Here is a 21,870-nt window from a genome sequence, read left to right as displayed (position 1 = left end):
ATTAGCAAAAACTTTATTCACTGAAAGGGTTGTCAAGTGTTGGACAGGCTGTCCAAGGCAGTGGTGGAGTCACCATGCCTCGAAGGATTCGAAAGATGTGTAGATGTGGCATCTGGGGATGTGGTTTAGTGGTGGCCTTGGCAGTGCTGGGTGGGCATTTGGACTCGGTGATCTAAGAAGGCTTTTCCAACCTAAATAATTTTATAATAATGCTGACCTCCACATCCTTGATGTGCTGATGGACAGAATGTTAAATCAACCTTCCAGCAATGTCAGTAACTAACATGTCTAGGATTTACAATAGGAATAAAATAAAAATCCAGCAGTAAGGGCCGCCAATGCAGTTAGGTAATGCAGGTAGGGATGTGCTGCCCAGGCATGTGGTGCAGTCTACAATAAATAATTTTTTGTGAGTTGAAGGGACGGGCAGCTGCCAGGATTGGTGTATTCTGGATTGAACCTTTCTGGAGGTTGGTGGTGAACTAAGTGCCCTTTCCAGGATAATCTGCTGTTCCATTTGGGACACTCACAAGCTCCCAAGTGTTTAATGTTGATCATATTGAGGTAGGGAGGCTGAGGCAGGTGATTTAGGAGTTTGCAATGGCCCCCCGGCAAATACCTGTGAAAGCTGAGGTCAGAGCTCAGGAAACCCTGGCTTCCATCCTGCAGCTGGTGGGGTGTTTTTCATAACAGCAGAGAGACAAGACAAAGGGAGACCAAGCCTGACATTTCTCATAAAGAATTTTGCCTGTGTTCGCAAGTTCAGCACACACCATTGCGCTTTGCCAGCGAAACTCTTGCTGGCTGGAGTGGCTCACAGCAAAGTTAAAGAGGTTTTCTGCTTCGAGGGAAGGATGCCATACATCTGCCTCATGGGGCTCATGTCAATCCCCAACCAAAACCAGGGTGCTGCAGTCTCGGCAGCCGCTGCGTACGGGGAAGAGTTGCGCCACTTCCTGTGCGCAGTCGCTGAGCGCGGTCTAGCGCAGGCAACCTCCTTCCTGTGCCAGGGGTGTTGACACTCTTCTGCTTCTCCTTAAAAAAAAAAACTGCCAAAAAGCACCCCTGGTTCCAGGAAAGCCTCTTCCCCAGCCTCTTCCCCATCTCAGCACGGTGGAGAACGTGACCTGGTGGCCTGGATCTTTTCCTTCTCCGTGCGACATCTTTGCAGTGCTCTGGGTAGGATGGAGTGAAATATATGTGCTACAAATAGTTGGGGCTTTTCGAAAGTAAAACTTGATTGCTTTGTGTTTTATTGCTGGTGTCAGTTCCTGAAAGCCCGTCAGCTTTGGGGTTGGGAAGATGGGACTTTCACGATGAGGTTTCTTCAAAGAACATAGTCAGGCAACAAAATGTCTGGAGTTTTTATACCTTGTGTGTTTTACCCTTGAACATCACCAGGCAGAAAGTAGACAAAGAAATTTTCCATACTTGCATGTTATTTCTTACTCAAAGCTTATCAGTAAAACCATCTAACTTTATTACAACTAATTGCAAAATTGAAATCGAAAAATATGAATTGCAGTGTTTGTAATACACTGAAATTTGTCTTCTATGGCACAGTCAGTCTCTGGCAGACAAACCAATAAAAGTTGTGAGTTTTTACCTGCCCTTAGTAAATATTACTTGCTTATCGTTGGGATGGGTTGTTTCTCCAGGTTACTTTGTATGGATGACTGAGTATAAAAAACATGCAGCCTTTTAAAAATGAGCTGCCTGAATAGATACTAAATGAAAATAATTTGGAGAATGAAGGAGTAGTTTGAGAGTAAATAATCCCTTTAAGTCTGTTCCTCTGTTTTCTGAATGTTTGAGTGATTTCCAAGAGTAAAAACCAAAGTTCACACAGAGAAAGAATCTCAAATTAGCAGAAGACTTCATGGTAAAAGCACTAACAGATAGTGCCCAAGTAGCTGCAGGGCACCTGTGAGCTTTAGGAGAGAAGAGCTCTGTAATAGAATAATCTAGCTGAGCAGTTGCCCTAGGTTACAATAAAGAGGGGCATTCCCTGCTCTAATCCTGCAGAAAAACAATGTTTTGAAAGGTTGATATCAAATAATTGCATGGACTTTAATGACAAGTCTGTGCCACTAAATAATGCACCCACAGGGAATGGATGGAGGGCTGGAACACCTCTGCTCTGGAGACAGTCTGAGGGAGTTGGGAGTGATGAGTCTGGAGAAGAAAAGGCTCCAGGAAGACCTTAGAGTTCCTTCCAGTGCCTAAAGGGGCTCCAAGAGAGCTGGAAAGGGATGTTGGACAAGGGCCTGGAGGCACAAGACAAGGGGGAATGGCTTCCCACTGCCAAAGGACAGGCTCAGGTGGGATATTGGGAAGAACTTTTTCCCTGTGAAAGTGGTGAGGGCCTGGCACAGGTTACCCAGAGAAGCTGTGGCTGCCCCATCCCTGGAACTGTCCAAGGACAGGCTGCATGGGACTTGGAGAAACCTCATCTTGTCAAAGGTGTCCCTGCCCATGGCAGGGGATTGGAATGAGATGATCTTGAAGTTCTCTTCCAATCCAAACCCTTCTGTGATTCCATGATTGTAATACTCAGGAGCAAGTGCAAGAGTGGTATGCAAAGAGAGGGTCATGTTCTCAGCAATGTGTTTCCTGTAATACAGACTCTCAGGATACCCTGTTGGGGCTGATGATAACAGCTCTGTATTTATAAGAAACAGTTGTTTAAAAACCCATAAAAGTACCAACCATTTCATTTTGTGCTGATTTGTATGATTTTGATCTGCAACTGACTGAAAAACGAGAACCAGCACATAGAAACTGAGTGCTAAACCTGGCGTTTTCAATCTTCTTATTGCTCCAGCTTTGCCCACGTTGACCTGCATTTTGGTATTATTTTGAATAACTCTGCACATTTTTTTCACAATACCCCTGGTTGCTTAAAGATTTGCCTTTTAACATTTGTGGCTGGACTTGACCCACACTGACTCCTTCTCCCCACTTTTCTCAGAGGTGAAACCTCTGCACCAATCTCTGTAACCAGAAATGTATTTTTTTAGGACCATAGAATCATTTAGGCTGGAAAAGACCTCTAAGATCATGGAGGTCCTTGCAGCAGATCTACCATCAATGCTGGATCAGACTGCTCCAGATTGGCTCCATCCTGAGCCAGTGGTGTCTCCAAGGGTTCCCATGGGACAGTTGGATCAAATCCATCTCTTTGTATTCAGTACCCCCACCTTGAGGTTGATGGGTTTCTGATTTAGGGTTCCCCACACCCAAATTATGATGGTGGAATTTGCTCTTGCACAACAGCCTGTGAATCTGACTTTTTTTACCAAGGCAACCAAGAGTTCCAATGAGGGTGACCAGGTGTGGTCTAACCCCAGAGGTTAAACTGGCACAAGCACTTCAAAAGCCTTCCAAAATTTCATTGTTATGGGATCTGCCTCTTATCAGCCAGTCTGGATTTCAAATTCATCTCTTGTAAACCAGTTTTGCTGGGCTGATTTCCTCACTTGTGACAGCAGATGCTTTTGCTTTTGTTTCTCAAGAATGAAAATAACTTCTCCTTAGACCCATAGCTGGGCTGTGAGTACTGGTGCCCAGCACTTCCCTAACCTCATCAGCTGCCTTCTCTGCCCCAGAAAATATCCTTCACTGAGGGCTGAGTCCTGGCAGTCAGCCCCTGGTGAGAAGGTTGTGTTCTAGGGAAGTGCCTTCATTGTCCAAGAGCTGCCTGAGGTGAGGTCTGAGCTGGCTGAGGTGAGGGCTGAGCTGGCTACATGCAAGTTTCTGCTTTTCCCTGATAGATTCCTGTCTGGTTCAGTTTGAGGAAAATCTTGGCTCATCACTGAAGCATTTGCCTATTCTTATGGCTGATTTTCTCATCCTGCTCCAAGTTACCCCTGCAAACCCATCCACCCTCCATGTTCCCATTCCTCTCTCTCCTACTTGGGAAATGAGGTGCTACCCATGTACAACACTTTCAGAACCACATCAGTGAAGAATCCCACAAAACAAAGGAAATGCTGAGTTTGCTTACCACATTTTATGACTCATGACATCTTGTTGACCTCGTGCTGGAAATACCCAACTAAAATTTCCACAGATGCTTGTTATGGACAGAGGTATATTTTTACCATAATCTTGTTCTCTGGATCTTTCTCTGTGAAAAGGAGCATAAAATTGGGTATCCATAGCATCCAGACTCAGGATTTTCTCACACATCCCATTGGCAATGGTCATGTCCCATGAAATGGTATCTGCAGCAGAAAACCAAGTCACAAAGAAAGCATCACAGGTACCCTCTGAGGTCACCTGTTTGAGAGAGGAGTGTTGCAGACTAAGGCTGGATCACAAGGGGAGCCCAGACATGGCCTAAGGTGACTTTTGACTTGCTTCATTGCATCCATGAGCTGGCTCTTAGTCCAGCAGGAGGCCTGACTCAGAGCAGGTCACCTGCACAAAAAACTTTTGACTTCAGTTCTCAAGAACCCAAATTTGCATCTAGTCTGTGGACAGTTTAGCATGAGCTCATTTTCAAACCAGGTGATCTTGTAGTGCTATCTGCTCTTTTGGTCTTGAGTAAGGCTTAAAACACACAGCTAACCCTGCCAGGAAGTAAGAAAAACAATCTCTGTTCCTTATCCTCTGTTGTCTTCTGTAATCACATAAAATATCTTGGTCTGAGAACACTCAGACTGAATTGCATGAAGTGCATCCTTCCCTCCTGTTCCTTGCAATGCTGATTATTTCTTGTGCTCTCAAGAAAACATCCTTCCAGACAGGAAAGCTTGTCCCTGAAATTCCTCCTCTGAAATTCCTGCTGGATTGACACATCAAGAAAATGAATGAGGAGAGGCTGTTTGATTTGAAGGTCTGTCCAGAAGGAAAGGGCTTTGGAAATGGATGTCTTTTGTATTTTTCTGTTATGCTTTGGCTAAGTAATGTGATACAGACATGGATTTAGAGATGGCAACATAAAAAGCGGGACTCAGCTCATGTAATGTTGGAGGTGTAAGTCAGAGCTTGGCCCTCTGTGAATACTCATGGTCATCAGAGAGGAAGAAACACTTTTAGAGTGTAATTCCCTTCATCTTCCAGATGTGAGCTGTGCCCTGGAAATGTGGATATTCCTCTTGTATTGACTCTCCAGGGAGTGCTGAGAACCAGCTCTTAAACAGGGTGAATCCTGCTTATCCAAAACCAGAGCTCCTGGGACTACAAGTCATTGAGATGGGGTGAGCCAGGAGCGAGTTTGTTTGTGTTGGTCTGTCCTCAAGGGCCAGTTTCTTGTGAACTCATTGTAATGAGGACGTGTTCTTAATAAGGCCAGGATTTGAGCCTGCCCCCTCCTACAACACAGCATTATCACATCTTTTCTGGCTGAAGGCAGTGAGCTCTGTGACACCTTCAGAGGTGAAGAGGAGATCAGCATTGCCCACTGCACACAGCTGGCCCTCCCTTCCGTGCCACATCCACGGGCTCCAGGAGATGCCAAGCCCAGCAGAGATGACCAAAGGCACAGCCCCTGAGCACAAGGGCTGCTTTTCCTCATGAGCAACAAGGCACTTCCTCTGAAGCCTGGTCTGACATATTTCCTTTTGCAATCAACAGCCTCATTTCCACATGGAGTCAGCCAGCAGTCAAACTGGAAATCATGTTGACGCAACTGCTAATTACCCTTGGCATAACTAATGTGCAGCAGCAAAGCTTGTATTTATTGAAGTGTGGGGATGGCTAGCAGAGGAACCAAACTGGTGCAGACACTGCTGAAAAAGATCAGTCTCTCCTTAGGGAAAGAAATGAGTGGCTAGGGTCTCATCGAGTTGCTGTCTTTTCCCCAGAAGAGTCTGAACCAGGATTCTGAAGTGTGTCCTCCTCCTGGCTCTCTGAGGTATGTGGTGTGTTTTTTATGACTTTGGGCTATAGAAAGACTTAAAAGTACAACTCTCAGGACCAGAGGATTTATGTTGACATAATTCTCCAGTCAATATCTGAGTGTGGCAGACCAGGGTGGGGTGGGATAGGGAGAAGATAGGAGATGTATCTACCATAGGATCAAAGAAATGCTGTTTGGCAGCACCAGCCGCAGGACTCTTAATTCATCTGTGTTTTCATGGGGCTAAGCCTTGAGTCACCTCTGCAATTCATCATATGGCATTTCCCAACAACCTGTTCCAGTGCTGTAGTAGGTGCCTAGAGGCAATTTTTATCCTGCTGTGCAACCTCCCAGGCCAGTCTGTGCGTGCTGCCCTTTGTTACAGAGCCTGGCTCTGCCACAAAGAGCTCAGCTTCGGTGTTCTTGACCTTTTGAGTAGCTGTAGGCGGCTGTTGGGCTGCCCTTCGGCCTCCCTTTGGCCAGACTCAGCAAGTCTGAATCCCTGTTTTCCAGAGGTTATGTGCTCCATGCCTCAGACCACCTTGGTAGCATAGCTGAGGGCAACTTCAAAGCAGCCAAATCGCAGCAGCATCTGGGAGTCCACATACATGGTGAAATCCTAATGCACAAACAACTTCCAGGAAGAAAAATCAAAGGAGGCTTTAGAAGCAGGTTGTATTAATCAGTAAAGGTATTTCATCCTCCTAAGAATATATCTGTATGAAACCACAGCAAGGATTAATTTCTATACGGACCAAAATGTGCCTGAAATTGAAATGCAGTTATGACTGCTGCTATAGCTTATGAGGAAGTGTGTTGTTATCACTGCATGGTGGAAAGAAAATTCCACAAATTCAGAATTCAGGCTCCAGAGTTGCTTTAATACTCTAGGACTTCCATTTTACCTGAGGACAACTTCAGAATATGAGAGACCAGAAGCAAAGGGTAACCCAGGTTCTTGTTAACAGATCCCTTGGGGTGGGCTAAAATGAAACAACACTGAATGACCAGTGTTTTTAAGAATATAATTGTATATGGGTTTATTTTAGAACAATTTGGTTGCAGTGGAAAAGAAGGTATGTCGTAATTTTTGTTAGTATTATCGTTATTCATATCCATATTATATATCCATGTTTTATATATCTATATCTCCATATATATCTCCATATTTATATATATATTTATATATTTTATATATATATATATATATACATATCCATATATATCCATTAAAATATCACTTAAAAATATATAAAGGAAAAAAGAAAGAGAAAGAAAGGATAAGAATAGAAAGACCTCACCACCTGTGGATCCAGGGACAAGATTTTATTGTTGTTATTTTGATGTCTCTTGGTTGACGTGATGGTCACAGTCTTCATCCACTGGGGGAAAAGTCCCCAAACAAAAAGTCCAGTGAGTTGAAATATGCTCAGGCTGGATGAGAATGCCCAGGTACCTCACCTGAGGGGAGGAGCTTTGGTGGAAGGCCTCAGGAATGAGTCTGGGGACACTTCAGGGGGTCTTTGATAGTTTGTGACCTCTTCTCAGCTGCCTCTCACATCAGGGCTGTTGAGGCCGTTATGGCCCATCAGAAGGGATGAAAACCCTCAGGTGTGAGTGTGACCTTCTCCAGGGGTGAGGGCTGGGGGTTCTACAGCTGAGCCAGTTATGTAAGGGAGGACAACTGCCATGATAAAAACACCATCCTACCTCCACAAAGTCTGCTTCTTATCATCCTTCTGCCTTATCTGGCTCAAAACCTGGCTTGTACCCCCCTGTGGTGGATGCTCACTACCTCTGTCTTATGCAGTTCAGAGTTTTTGACACTTGAGGATCTGAAAGTGAAAATAATATACTGATTTTTGGCCTCAAAAGCCAAAAGAAACTGAAAGAATGTAACCACAGGGAGCCTGACAGCTCTCAGTTGTGAGTGTTAGTAGCAAGGTGGTGGCCCCTCTGTCACCTCAGTGTTACCTGCTGTGCCTGCAAAAGGGACTGTGGCACCTGGTCTGGTGGAGTTATTGTAATCAAAGATATACAAATCCCACACCAAACTTTTCAGCTGAACTGTACAATATTAAAAAAGCTGTTGATTCTTGTGAGGAAAAAATGTATTGAATGCATTTATCTCCAAAATTCAAGGATTGCCATGAGCCAGCATTTGGAGTGTTGCATAGAAAGGCTTGAGGAATATTGTTTAAAATGTATAATGTACATCTGTCCTTGGGGGGGATTTAGTAACATAGTCAAGCTTTAATATCCTTACCTTTTCCTTGCACTTTTCTCCATAAAATTGATACTTTTCATATGGCTCTGGACAAGGGGTCTATTTTTCACATAGAAAATGTTCCTTGAGGGAGACCTGCACAGCAGAGGTGCTTTAGGGTCACTTCTGGGACACAGGGGAAGAACAGAAGAAGCAGCTGTTGCCTTTTCTCTGAACTTCTAATTTTTGGTCTGATTGGGTCAGTGTTTTGCCCATCCACTCTCATTTGTACACCTGGCAAAGGTGAACATGTGAATGCCTCATCCCTGGAAATGTTCAAGGCCAGGATGGATTGGATTTTGATCAACCTGGTCTAGTGGAAGGTGTCAAAACAGGGGGCTTGGAAATGGATAATCCCTAAGGTCCCGCCCAGTCCAAACCATTCCATGATTCTTTCTGTGATTCTATAAGGACACTTGGCATGTAAAGTGAGACCTGTGTGTATCACCTTCCTGGCTGATGTAAAGAGTTGCTGTCCTTGAGTTATCTATACTCCCTCTCTGTCCTCACTCACAGATCCATGGGATCTGTGGCCATGGGATCTTTGCTGCCCTTGAAGGAGAACAGTCCAGAAGAGCACAAATCTCCTCAATACGTCTATCCAAGCAACATTTCTCTTCCTTGCATTTTGTTTTCTCATGTGCATTTGGCTTCTGCTGCTGTGATTTACTTTGCCTTGAAGACCTGCAGCCCTCCATGCATTTAGTATCTCTTCAGCTGTTCACTTCCTTATTCTACAGGGACTGAAAACTCAGAAGGCTTTGATGCCATCTCTTTTTTTTTTTTCAGTAGTATCACAGCATCATTTAGGTTGGAAAAGATGTCCAAGATCATCAAGTCACACCTTTGATCAATCACCACCTTGTCAACCAGACCATGGCACCGAGTGCCATGTCCAGTCATTAAAGCAGAAACAGTACTGCCCTCATGTTCAAAACCCCTTTTTCCACTACTGCAGTCATGAGAGCTGTTTCCATTTCCCTGCATTTGCTCAGCTACATCACAGCTTGCCCTGCTTTGAGCATGAGTTGTACTGCTGCCTTTAGCATCTGATAGAAAGAAAACTGAAGGAGAAATCGGGAAACATCCACTGGGAGAAGCCAGATCCAGACTTCAAAACATTTTCCCTAAAATGTGCTGCAAATCCTGGGCTTTTTCTATCATGATATGGAAAACTTACCAGAAGTACTTCATGTAGGAATCTCTGATCTCACAACTGTAAGAATACTGGAGGATCCAAGAGAATTTTTTACAAGCTGAAGAAACTGAGGTTTGTCTTGGGGAAAAGATCACAGGGGAGGTGGATCACTCCCCTCACTGAACATCTTTCATCCAGAAAGTGCACAGCTCAGGGCAACATGTAGGCAGTGCCTCCACTAACTTAAAAGGCAGAGAAGACCCAGTAAATAAGCACTGGAGCACAGATTTTGTTAAAAAGAAACAGTGAAATGCAAAACTATGAGCTTATAGACCTCAGGAGTTACTTCTTTTGCTCATATCTGGTTATAACAACCAACACGTTGGTTGTTCCTGGAGTTTTGGAAGTGGAGGAAAACTATTCCAATTTAGTGGTCAATGAATGAGCAGTGGGAATAGACTGCTCCTCTGCCAGCTCTGTCCCACCTGCACAGGCCATGACCAGCTCTCTCCAAGCTGAGTGTCCCTCTGCATTTGCCTTCCAGGAGAGCAAGAGCCCTTCACTGAAATCCTCCCACGATGCTGGGGCTGCTGCTGCTGCAGGTGTTGGCCAGCTGCCTCTGGCTGGGTCACGGTGAGGTGGTGAAGTCCTTTGCAAGTTGTCCTCAGTTTTTCTACAACAATGCTACTCCGGGTAATGCCCTGCAGGCACAGAACCCAGCCTGGATCTGCCAGCGCTACAAGAACCAGTATCACTTTGCCACCCTGTACGACAGGAAGATGCGTATTCCTGTCTACTCTGCTTATGTCTACAAGCCAGGACCTGGAAGCAGATCTAAATCGTGGTTTGCTGAGCCTCAGGTAGGTGTCTCCCCTACATCACATCACCCTCCAGCCTCTCCAGAGATGAACTGCAGCATTCAACCCAACTTTTCTATTTCCTCCCACTTCCCTACATACATGCAAATGGACACACTGGACAGGATTCCTCTCATTAAACTTCAAACTCCTGCAACACATGATTCCTCTGATGCATCTGAGACATCAGCAGGAGGATGAGATGAATCATATCCCAAAGGTGCCCAGCTCTCTGCCTTCACCTGGCAGGAACAGCAAAACAGATTACTTTGCATTCATCACAAAGTCAAATGCTTCTCCTCCCTGTGCCCTGCTGTGCTGAGTGACCAAGTGATGGGGAAAAGGCAACTTGCCACCAGACCAGCATGCTCCAAATCCATCATTGGCCTTATCTTCCTAGACCCTGGACACAGGATACCTGAAAAAACACTTGATTTTGATAACTTTCTCCTGAGGCCTTTTTGGAGTATTTAGTTTTCACAGGACTCTTTTGAGGTTACAACCTTCTCTCAGAAGCTGATGTTTTTTAATTTCATATCAATGATGCTGCAGAAAATGCTCCCTGGCCCATATCAGCTCTGAGACACATTCTCAGCACTGCTGTAACAGATTTCATTTGCACTGAAATATTTTTGCTTACCAAGAAAAACTGTTCATCCTTGAACAAACTGCAGCCCACCCAGGGAAACCTCAGCTCCAGGACTGATTTCCTGACACATCTCCCTGGCTATGGGGTTAGAGGCAAACTCTGGTGTTCCAGAACTGGGCTACACCTGCAGCAACCACACATAAAATCACAGAATCACAGAATCACAGAATCACAGAATCACAGAATCACAGAATCACAGAATCACAGAATCACAGTGGGGTGTGAAGGGATCCAGGGAGAGCCCTGGGCAGGTTTGGGCTGTGGAGACAGGAGGAAAGGGAAGCAGATTTGGCAGGGGAGGTGTCTCACCAAAGTCACCTCTCAATCCTAGGAGTGGGAAATGCTCCTTGTCTCACACATCCATCCACGATCCCAGCACAGGCTGCAGGCTGGATCACAGAGGTCACAAGTCAAACTGAGAGCAGTCAGATTCTGAGCTGCTTGCTCATTAAAGCTCTTGCATTCATGCAGGAGGGACATGTGTATGATTTCTCTCAAATCCATACCTTTTCCTACACTGAGATGACAAAAAAATGGGTTCTTGACTATCAGAGACTTCTGCTCCAGGGAAATCTGTTTCATTACATGCATCCTCAGTACTGACACCCTTTCCTCTTCTTTCCCTGTCAAGCTGATTAACCCAACTTATGACAAAGATATGGATACAGAGAGCTCCATTGCAAAGAAATACAAGATCACTTCACAGCAGATTGGCCAGAGTCAGGCTATCAACCAAGACTACAACAAGCTCCAGGGTTTGGACCGTGGTCACTTGAGCCCCAGTAGCCACCAAAGTGGCAACAACAGCAAGTGGGCTACCTTCACCCTCACCAACATAGTGCCCCAGAACAGCACACTCAACAAGGGCCAGTGGAAAGATTACGAGAACCAAATGATGGCTCAGAAAACCCAGGGCTGTAAAATCACCTACGTGATCACGGGTGCTGTGCCTGGGAACACCTACATCTCCAATAAGAGGGTTAATGTGCCCAGCCACATCTGGTCAGCTGCCTGCTGCCAGACCAGCACCAGGATGAACACTTGGGCAGTCATTGCTGAAAACAACAAGAATCAGGTCCGGAACCTCACACTGGCACAACTGGAGACATGCTTGTCCCAGCTCTATGGGAGGGGACAGGTTTCCCTGTTCCACAGGGCCTGTCCCCGCTAGCAAACCTCATCTCCTGGGTGGAAAAGGCTCGTGAGATTTTCCCACATGTCACAGGATCACAGAATGCTTTGTGGTTTATGGGACTTTGAAGATCATCTTGTTCTATCCCTTTCCCTCTGCAGTGACACCTTCCACTACACCAGGTTGCTCCAAGGCCCATCCAACCTGGCCTTGAACATTTCCAGGGATGGGACAGCCACAGCTTCTCTGCTCACACTGCGACAGGGCCTCACCACCACCTCAGTATAGAATTTCTCCCTAACATCTCATGTAACCCTGTTCTTTGTCAGTGTGAAACCATTCCCTCTTGGAGTCCTGTCACTCCATGTCCTTGTTCAAAATCCCTCTCCAGATCTCTTGGTGAACTTCTAGGTAGTGGAAGGGGATCCAACTTCTTCCACAGCCTTTTCTTGTCAAGGCTGAACACCTTCAGCTGTCTCAGCCTGACTCCAGAGCAGAGATGTTCCAGACCTTAAAACATCTTTGTGGCTTCCACTGGACTCCACTCCAATGTGTTTTTTGTCCTTCTCATGTTGTGGGCTCTAGATCTGGACACAGCACTCCAGGTCAAGGACAAGATTCAGGACAACTTGTTCTAGATGATCCTCCTTGTCCAAGGGTATGGACTAGAAGATCCTGAGATGTCCCTCCCACACTCAACAATTCAGTGATTCTGTGATCCTGAGACATGGCTTTGTTTGCCTGCTTTTGTAACTGCACCTTGAGAGCAGCAGCTGTGGTATCAGACAGGCAGGATGAGGCATTAGATATAAAGGAAGCTTTGAGCAGTCAAAGATAAATTTCTGTGATGCACTGCTTGGATACCTTCATTCTCTGCTCTGCTTCTAAAGCTTTTCTGCAAAATTACAGGGATCTGATTTGTGAAAATGTATTCCATTTATTCAATGTATTCAATGTCATAATAAAAAGATCATCATAGAATATATAATTTATTTCCTGAGTAGCTCACAATAAAAATTATTTGCTGCAGTGCTGGTTTGCAGGGTCATCTCAGGTATAAACCACAAGTTGTTTCTTGCTGAAATTTCTACTACCCACAATGTCACAGTTCCCAGAACATCAGCACTATTTCAGGCTGAAAGACTTCTGCAGACACCTCTGCTGTACCTCAGAGGGCTCCCTCTGACTTGCTCACCCACCTCTGCACATCAGCTGGGGCTTGGGGCCACACTCATCCTCACCCCTGCTCATCCCATGCCCATTGCTTCCACTTTTCAGGCTCTGGAACTATGGGTGATTGACCAACCCCATGAATCCCACCTCCACCCCCTCCTTGGGCTGTCCTGGGGACCTTTACCCCTGGAAGTACCCAGAAACTGTAAACCTTAAACCACTAATACATATCACCCAGTACCAAATCCAAATGCCTCTGAAACACCTCCAAGGATGGTGATTCCAGCACCTCTGGGCAACCTTTTCCATTGCCTCACCACATGATGCTGGAAATATTTTTTCTAATATCTAATTTGAATATCCCCTGTCTCATCTTAAAGTCTTTTCCTCTAGTCCTCTCACTGCTGGCATGGTAGACAAGACCAACCTCAACCTCATTACAACCTCCTTTTAGGTAATTGTACTGAGCCTGCTCTACTCAAGACTAAAATCTAATCATACCATCTAATCTAGATCTGCCTTCTGTAATTTTGAAGCTGCTCCCTGTTGTCCTGTCACTCCAAATCCCTCTCAAAAGTTCCTCTCCATGTGAACCACTCTCAGGTACTGAAAGGGGCTCTAAGGTCTCCCAGAACCTTCTCAGCAGAAGGCTTTGCATGAGTAAGGGCTCTTACAAAGCCTTTCCAATCAGGCAAGGGAAAATATGCAGCCTGACCCTACTAATTGTGTTCTGAGAGGCTGTGGAAGAGCAGACTGAACATCTGGGTGTACTCAGAGACAGGCCAGTCAGGCTAATGCCACAGGAGATGTTCTGCCAGGAACAGAAACACGTGTAGGTCCCCATTTGTGAGGAATGAGGAAAGTCACCAGACCCAGTTATTTTCTCCTGACATGTGATGCTGCAATAACCTGGGAGAAATCCTGAGGAAATTGCAAATAACAATTGTCACCCCACTTCAGGGTGGTTGTGAACTAATCTCCTTGAATAATACAGAAAACCTTTCTTTTCAGTGAAATTCCCTGCATATGACAACAGGCAGATTTATGACCAGGTATATATAATGCACTGGGATTCCTGAGGGATCAGCCAAGTGTTTCTTCAGGGTGAAGAAGAAAGGAACTCTTCAGCTGCCTGTTCTGAGACTCTGCTTCAAGGTAAGCTCGTGCTCATTTCTTACGATTTACTCCAATATTTCAAGACTTTCTTGAGCTTTGGAATAAATACATAGAGAGAAAGCCTAGGCTGGAGCTGCTGAGTTCCAACAGCTCTCCAAGGAGAGTTTATGCATGCACTGAATTTTGCAGCTCTTTAACACTTCCTGTAAAGGAGGTCAAGGACAGAAGGAATTATTTGGGAAGGAATTTCAAGTCAAATCACCTGGAAAATTAACATCAACTGTACAGTAAGAAGGAGGGGCGAGTTTATTCAGCACCAAAACTCCATCCATGACCTTGCAAGAGGCCTCTGGATAAACACAGGTGGCTGAACTCCTGGACAAACTCCCTCTAAACACTGTGGGAAATCTAACAATTGCCTACTTGGAGATCATATAGAAACAGCCAATCTGAGACTGCAGCAGAGGCATTTGAGACTCCTCTGCCATTTTGGGGCTGCGAGCAGAATCCTGTGCCACTCTTTCCCACGGTAGGCTGGTTTTTATGTGTCTGATATTAAGTTAGATATTAAGCTAGTTAAATATATTTTAAGCTGGAGGGGGTCATGCATAAGGACTTTTCAGGAACTTCTCTGCTTGTTTTGGGGCAGCTATGGGCATGTTCTGCAGAGTACTGTAAAAAGTCACCACTTGTTGTTCCTGTTCTTAGTTTCCAGCTTACTGGTCACAGTGTTCCTGATCTGGGGTTGCTAAAGAGAAAAAGGACCAGATGTTTTGCATCAGAGCCAAGGGTATATGTAGCTTAATACCCCAATGTCAGCTCAGAGGCTGGACCCCAGGTGAATCATTTGGGGCTCAGACTTGGGTCTGACTGGGAGAGCTGCGTGTCTGTGTGAACTTGGATGGGGCCAGGGATGTGCAGGAAGTGCAGTATTGCTGTTCTTTGTCTGCTCAATGCAGGGGGCTGAGCAGAGTCCGTGCCCAGCTGCAGGTGTCTGCTGTGGGAAGGTGCTGAGAGCAGGAGGGAATGAGAATGGCCTGAAACTGAGTCAGGAAAGATTTAAGCTGGACATCAGGAAGAGGTTTTTCACCCAGGGTGGCTGAGCCCTGAAACAAGCTCCCCAGGGAAGTGGTCACATCACCATACCTGCCTGAGTATGAAATGTGTTTGTACAATACTGCCAGGCACATGGTGAGATTTCTGGGGCTGTCCTGTGCAGGGCCAGAAGTTGGACTTGATGGTCCTGATGGGTCCATTCCAACTCAGTTTCTTCTGGGATTTTATGAGATCATGTTTGGAAGCTGGGGCTTCCCAACCCTGTTTTGTAGAAGGACTTTTTTCTCCAGTGCCAGTGCAAAAGCTGAGCTCTTGACCAACTGAGGTAGGCTGGAAAAGATGACCTTGGCTCAGTGCCATATCTCAGTTCCATGATAACTTTGCCATGAGAACTGTTTAGGCATTGGGTGGGTTTGGAACACCCCTCAGACAGACTATGCCCCCATCATTGCCTCCGCTGGGCACCGTAAAACCTATTTTAGATTTCACCCTCTCATGTGAAAAAGGGAGATTTGCTCAAACCTTTAGTGTGTGTTCAGTCTGTCAATGCCACATAAAAGCCAAAACCTTCTCAGTCTGTTGGTGTCCCGTGGTAGGGACCCTTCACTGAGCAGGTCTCTGGGTTGGAGGGTTTGACTGACTTGTTCAGAGTCACACACCAACCAGAGAAACCCCTCCTGGGTCTCCACATCTTTAACCACTGCCAGAAAGTGCCAGAGCCCCTGAAGGACTCACTTTAACTGTTTACAGAATAACACTATTAATAAAACTGTAACAGGCTGAGGTTTGAGACTTGCCAGTGAAGGTATCTGACTGCAAAAAGATATTCAAAGTGAGATACTAATTCAGAACATACTAATAAGCTTTAATCCCCAACAAAAACTGGCTTAAGGTAATCATTCAGCATGCATGAAGCAGGATTCTTACTCAATAGACATCCCTAAGGGAGAGAAGGCAGGTTCAGCCCATCAACTGATCCCAGAAGTTACAGTGGAGTCTTCCATCACTTCTCTCCATTTTTAATTCACTTTCATACTATTTCTTTACATTTAGGTGGTGTTTGCATGTAGTCATACATCTTTCTCAGTGTGGGGCTCTCATGCCTTGGGGGTGAATATCTCAATAAAGTACCTGCAGTAACCTTGGGATGGGGATGTGCATCAGTCTGAGGAGAGGCATTTTGCCATGTTTGCTGATTCAGCAGCAGGACATCTTCATTTGTTTCCCATGTTTTCATGAGATGTCACAGAGACGATCAGCCAGAAAATACGACCGAGGTATCTCCTCTGCAAGGGTTTTGACAGAGCCTGGCCCTGATGTCTCCACTCCACTCCATCTGCTGTTTAGGCCCACCTTAGATTTAGTCCTCTTTGTGTGTGGGAGGCCAGGTATGCTGACTGTGTTTCATCCAGGGACAATCAACTATATTTTCCCCTGTAACTTCTCTACCATTATCTTTCTATCCCCAGTCATCTCCCTGCACAACCCTATAGCGCTGATTATTTTTCCATACCCAGAGGGACAGAAGTTAGCCCCTCCTTGGTCTCTGACAGTCCCCTCCTCTGCATTTGCCTTCCAGGGGAGCAAGAGCCCTTCACTGAAATCCTCCCACGATGCTGGGGCTGCTGCTGCTGCAGGTGTTGGCCAGCTGCCTCTGGCTGGGTCACGGTGAGGTGGTGAAGTCCTTTGAAACTTCATGTCCCCAGTTTTTTTTCCGGGAGATCCCCCCAAACAAAGCTCTGGAGCCACAGAACCCAGCCTGGATCTGCCAGCGCTACAAGAACCAGTATTACTTCGCCACCCTGTACGACAGGAAGATGCGTATTCCTGTCTACTCTGCTTACATCTACCAGCCTGGACCTGGCAAAAGACCTAAAACATGGCTGGTTGAGCCTCAGGTAAGTGTCTCCCCTACATCACATCACCCTCCAGCCACTCCAGAGATGAGCTGCAGCATTCAACCCAACTTTTCTATTTCCTCCCACTTCCCTACATGCATGCAAATGGACACACTGGGCAGGATTCCTCTCATTAAACTTCAAACCCCTGCAACACATGATTCCTCTGATGCATCTGAGACATCAGCAGGAGGATGAGATGAATCATATCCCAAAGGTGCCCAGCTCTCTGCCTTCACCTGGCAGGAACAGCAAAACAGATTACTTTGCATTCATCACAAAGTCAAATGCTTCTCCTCCCTGTGCCCTGCTGTGCTGAGTGACCAAGTGATGGGGAAAAGGCATCCAGGAGAGGCTAAACTTGAGGGATCTGATCCCCACTTTGCCCTGAGCTGTTCTGCATCCCTGGCAGAGTTTATCTGCTCCCAGTGAAGAGTCAAACAGGCTTTGTGAGTGGTGTGAGAGAAGTGAGGAGAAACTCAGAGGGGGGTGAGATGGCCCATGGGAAAAGGCACTGGAGCTGAGAGGGTCAGGTTAGCTGGGGAGGGATTTCTGGAGTGGCAGTTCAGGCAGTGAAAAGTGAGGAGCATCAGTGCTGGTCCATTCACAAGGGGGTGGTCTCCATCCATGTGCAGTGACGCCTGGGCACCTTTGGCTCAGGCTTGCTCCAGAAGGATCCAGCAGTCAGACAGAACTCCAAAACCAACAGAGCTCTCCCAGATGTCTTTCAGTCAAACTTCAGAACTTTAGGAAAACAGGCCAAGGAAATAACGGGCACAAAAAGAGGAAATTCATGTCATTGGTAAGGATAGAGGGGCAGGATTGATTTACATGAAAATGAACCACAGAAGAAACCCACATGCAGTGTTACAAAGGAAAACTAAATATAATGCACTAAATGTGAAACAAATTTCTGAAATAAAAAATATTTGCAGTTTGATTGCACTTTCAGTTCCTCATAGGAACTCAAGCAACTAATCTGGTATTGTACCACATTAGGAGCAGACAAAAAACAGGATCTTGATACTCAGAAACTTCTGCTCTAGGAATGTCTGTTCAATTATCCTCATCCCCAATACTAACACCTTTTCCTCTTTTTTTCATGTCAAGCTGATTGGTCCAGCTTATCCCGAAACTATGGAAAAAGAGTGGACACTCTTAAATCGGTACAATGTCACCTTAGAGAAACTCAGCCAGAGCCAGGCTATCCTTCATGACTACAAGAACCTGACGGGTTTGAACCGGGGCCATTTGAACCCCAGTGGCCACCACGATGACTACAGCAGCAGGGTGGCTACCTTCACCCTCACCAACATAGTGCCCCAGGATGAGAGACTCAACGGCGGCGCCTGGAACAACTACGAGCAGCAAACCATGATCAGGAGCAACCAGGGCTGTAAAACCACCTATGCCATCGTGGGTGCTGTGCCTGGGAACAACTACATTGCCAAGGGGAGGGTTAATAAACCCAGCCACCTCTGGTCAGCTGCCTGCTGCGTGGTGGACAACCACTACATAAAGTCTTGGGCGGTTGTGGCTGAGAACGACAGGAACCAGGTCCAGCTCCTCACCCTGGGGGAGCTGGAGGACACGTTAACTGAGCTCTATGGGAGGGGACAGGTTTCCCTGTTTGACAGTGACTGTCCCCGGGAATAAGTCTCACATCCTGGGTGGAACAGGTTCAGGAGCGTTTGCCACATGTCATAGAATCACAGAATGGTTTGGGTTTGAAGGAATTTCAAAGACCATACATGTAGTCTCAGCTCCTGAACCATGGGCAGGGACACCTTCCACTATCCTTGGTGGCTCCAAGCCTGGAGCTTTTAACACTTCCAGGGATGGAGCAGCCACAACTTCTCTGGACAACCTTTGTCAGGGCCTCACCACCCTCACAGTAAAGAATTTCTTCTGGACATCTAATGTAACCCCACCTGCTTTCAGTTTACAGCCATTCCCTCTTGTCCTGTCACTCCATACCCTTGTCCAAAGTCCCTCTCTTTTTCAAAACCCTTTAGACACTGGAAGGGGTCCACATTGTCCCAAGAGCCTTCTTTTCTCCAGGCTCCCTCACCCTCAGCTCTCTCACCCTCTTTCTGGAGCAGGTGTTCCCCAGCTCTTGGAGCATGTCTGTGGCCTCCTCCAGACTCCACTCCAACAGCTTTGTCTCCTTCTTCTGTTGTGGATCCCAGAGCTGGAGGTAGCACTGCAGCTGGGGTCTCACCAGAACAGAGTAGAGGGGGACAAATGGACTGTAGAAGAGAACAAGACAACCCAAGCCTCCCAAAGGCCTCTCATTCATTTCCAGGAAGGTCTGAGAGAGCAAACTTCACATGATATCTAGTTTCCATTAGGAAGTGAGAAACCTGTCTTCAGGTCAGGAAAATTTATATATAAAAGAGTACCTTCTGCCACCTGCTTTGCTTATAGAGTAGTTTAGGGACTAACATAACAATTTCCATGCCAAGTGTGTAATTTACTAATAAAACCTTGTGGAACTTTACATATCTTCTGATTTTTGTTGTTCCTTTTGACCATGAACATTTAGGGATCTTGGGGGCGTCCCTTTTCCTTGAAAGTGGTTTTGTGGGCAGAATGGGAGCTTCAGGCAAAGGTTAATAGAGAAACCTTCCTGTTGAGTCATGAGCTGCAGAAATGAACCCTTTGCTTGGTAAACTCCTTCTCAGGGAGCTGTCTGGGTTCAGCTGGATCCAATCTTAGCCCTAGATTTTGTCAATTGTTTATATCTAAATGATTATATTGACGTAATTGAAACTTTATACAACTTGTCCCGTGGGTTTGAGGATTGCAAACCATACATATTTACATAATTACATATGATTTAAGATTATAATGATAAGGCAAAAATATGTTAATCAGAATTATTTCGTTCACAGCATGGAAGCTAGAACTACTAGTATAATATTGTGTGTTATGAAGCATTATTGAAGCAAATATATTAAAGCAGTTATATTAAAACCAGCAAAAACAATTAAATAGAGACCACCCATACCAATGACCGTGATCAAATCTCATTGGCTCAGCCTTGAGAAGTGACCTTGAGAGGCATCTCCACTCCAAAGAGGAATCTCAACAAACAAACACTCCAGGAAGGTGTGTGCCTGGTGTGCAAGAGCTAAAGAGAGCAAAAGTCAATCTCTACTTCATAACAGCAATGATGTTCAGATGCTTCCTGGGAAGCAGGGCACAATTCCTCCAGAAGGCCAACAGTGAAAACTCACACACACTCCCCCAACTCTTCCTCCTCTCTCCCTTAGCTTATATATCTGAGCTGAAGTCATATGATATGAAAAATCCCTTTGGGTAATCTGTGTCAGCTGGCCTGGTTGTGTCCCCTCCCAGGATCTTGCCCACTCCCATCCCCTTTGATGGGGGAAGGAACATCGAGGGCTGTCGGAATCTGAGCTATTGATGATTCTGAGATTATAGAAAGTCTCTGTCTGTCAGCCCCGCAGCCAAAGCAGAAGCCATAATTGGTCTGTGCTGGTTTCCAGGTTGTTTATTCTGTTTCTCTCTCACATGTTCTGCTGCCCTGCCCAGCTCTGTCCTGCAGGGCAGCGTGTGGGGCTCTGCCCTCAGTGGGATGTTACAAACATTCAATACCAGAAACTCCCTGGGCTGGATTTACAATAACGTGCCAATATCTGTCACCTACGTTGGACAGTGTGTCCCCAGCCTGAACCAACAGAAAAATGCCAACACCACAGTGAGACATGGAGGGCATGAAGAAGGAGAAAAAGGACAAGGCACATCCAATTTCCTCCATCTTGTCCTCTTTGGACCCCTAATCTAGAATCCTAAAATTTTACTTTTGCACCCACGCTACACTTAATTATTCCTTATATCAAACACTGAGAGCTTGTAATTCATCCTGTAAGATTGAAAACTCTTTTCCATGGCCAGAGATCACAGACAGTGTCTCTGGGGGCTCTGTCCAGGGGGGTTCCTGACCCCTGCCAGGGTCCCAGGGCAGCCAGAGGGATGCCCTGGATTCCCACAGAGGTCCAGTGGTGCTTTGCTCTGGTTTCTTATCAACACCTGGACAGCTACCAGCACAGCACTGTAAGGATTGTGACCTTTACCTCGGTCAGACCCAACACAGGCATTCACAACAAAGTTTTCTTGCTACCATGCTGGATTGCAGGTTCACCTCATATATAAACCACAAGTTGCTTCCCACTGAAATTTCCACCAGCAGGAAAGTAACAGTGCCCATGCTCACAGGAGGATGGGTGTCCAAACACAACCAGAGGATGCCATAACATCCACACAAGTGTCAGCATCAGACTCCACTTACTTCTCCTACAAATGAGCATGAACAAAGTGGGCCAGGGTGCCAAGAGCTCTAACAAGATATCTCCATGGCTCCTGCAATGAGACTTCAAACTTTGATGTCGTCATACTTGATCCTGTGGGAGTGGGGTCCTGTGCAACAAAGAGTTCAATGGGTTCTGTGCATTCAAGATTATGTGTGATTGCCCAACTTTCCCCCTGGGAGGGTTTTCACACTGTGTCATGCAGCACTTTGGTGTTGGGGAACACTTTATGGGTCTTTGATTGTTTATGGCCCCTTCTGATGATGGGACCACTGCTGGGCCCTGCTTGGTTATGTCAGTTGGGCCTCATCAGAAAGGAGGAATTTGCCCCTCCTCCACCAGATCTGCTTCTTCTTGGCTTTCTCCCTCATTCTGGCTAATCCCCACTTTAACACATCAGTCCCTG

At 45.9% G+C, this 21,870-nt stretch overlaps 2 protein-coding genes across 22 annotated transcripts in view; both read left to right on the top strand.

Moving 5' to 3' along the window:
- The window catches only part of LOC110470912 (endonuclease domain-containing 1 protein-like), a 159,908-nt gene extending 140,278 nt beyond the window's left edge, over window positions 1-19,630 (top strand). For 8 of the 13 annotated variants that reach the window (XM_077783697.2, XM_085568599.1, XM_085568602.1 and 5 more), the window contains 3 exons: window positions 14,072-14,215; window positions 16,812-17,130; window positions 18,241-19,630. In XM_077783697.2, the coding sequence (XP_077639823.1) occupies window positions 16,846-17,130; window positions 18,241-18,786 (831 nt within the window). In that variant the 5' untranslated portion in view covers window positions 14,072-14,215; window positions 16,812-16,845 and the 3' untranslated portion in view covers window positions 18,787-19,630. Of the gene's footprint in view, window positions 1-1,038; window positions 1,180-5,810; window positions 5,861-14,071; window positions 14,216-14,365; window positions 14,706-16,481; window positions 16,621-16,811; window positions 17,131-18,240 lie in introns of those variants that run through there. The other 5 variants (XM_077783701.2, XM_085568603.1, XM_085568596.1 and 2 more) reach the window with 5 other exon arrangements.
- On the top strand, window positions 1,047-14,065 carry LOC110470953 (endonuclease domain-containing 1 protein-like). 9 transcript variants are annotated; one of them, XM_085568609.1, is made up of 4 exons: window positions 1,098-1,179; window positions 5,814-5,860; window positions 8,901-10,109; window positions 11,387-14,065. In XM_085568609.1, exons 3-4 carry the CDS (start codon window positions 9,828-9,830, stop codon window positions 11,924-11,926), a joined length of 822 nt encoding a protein of 273 aa, XP_085424735.1. In that variant the 5' UTR covers window positions 1,098-1,179; window positions 5,814-5,860; window positions 8,901-9,827; the 3' UTR covers window positions 11,927-14,065. The 9 variants fall into 9 exon arrangements, with proteins under 9 accessions (XP_021386716.3, XP_085424736.1, XP_085424735.1 ...); XM_085568607.1 differs by having other exon boundaries at window positions 1,102-1,179; window positions 5,811-5,860; XM_085568611.1 differs by having other exon boundaries at window positions 1,104-1,179; window positions 5,811-5,860; window positions 9,794-10,109.
- Window positions 19,631-21,870: the final 2,240 nt, after the last annotated feature.

Source organism: Lonchura striata, chromosome 1A, assembly GCF_050655825.1.
Source record: "Lonchura striata isolate lonStrDom1 chromosome 1A, ASM5065582v1, whole genome shotgun sequence".
Classification (NCBI taxonomy): Eukaryota; Metazoa; Chordata; class Aves; order Passeriformes; family Estrildidae; genus Lonchura; species Lonchura striata.
This window is presented reverse-complemented; position numbering and strand designations above follow the sequence as displayed.

Coding starts and splice junctions, on each gene's coding strand:
- LOC110470953 (XM_021531041.4), top strand. CDS start 9,828: ATGCTGGGGCTGCTGCTGCTGCAGGTGTTGGCCAGCTGCCTCTGGCTG. Junction 10,110..11,386: donor CGTGGTTTGCTGAGCCTCAG/GTAGGTGTCTCC, acceptor TTCCCTGTCAAG/CTGATTAACCCAACTTATGA.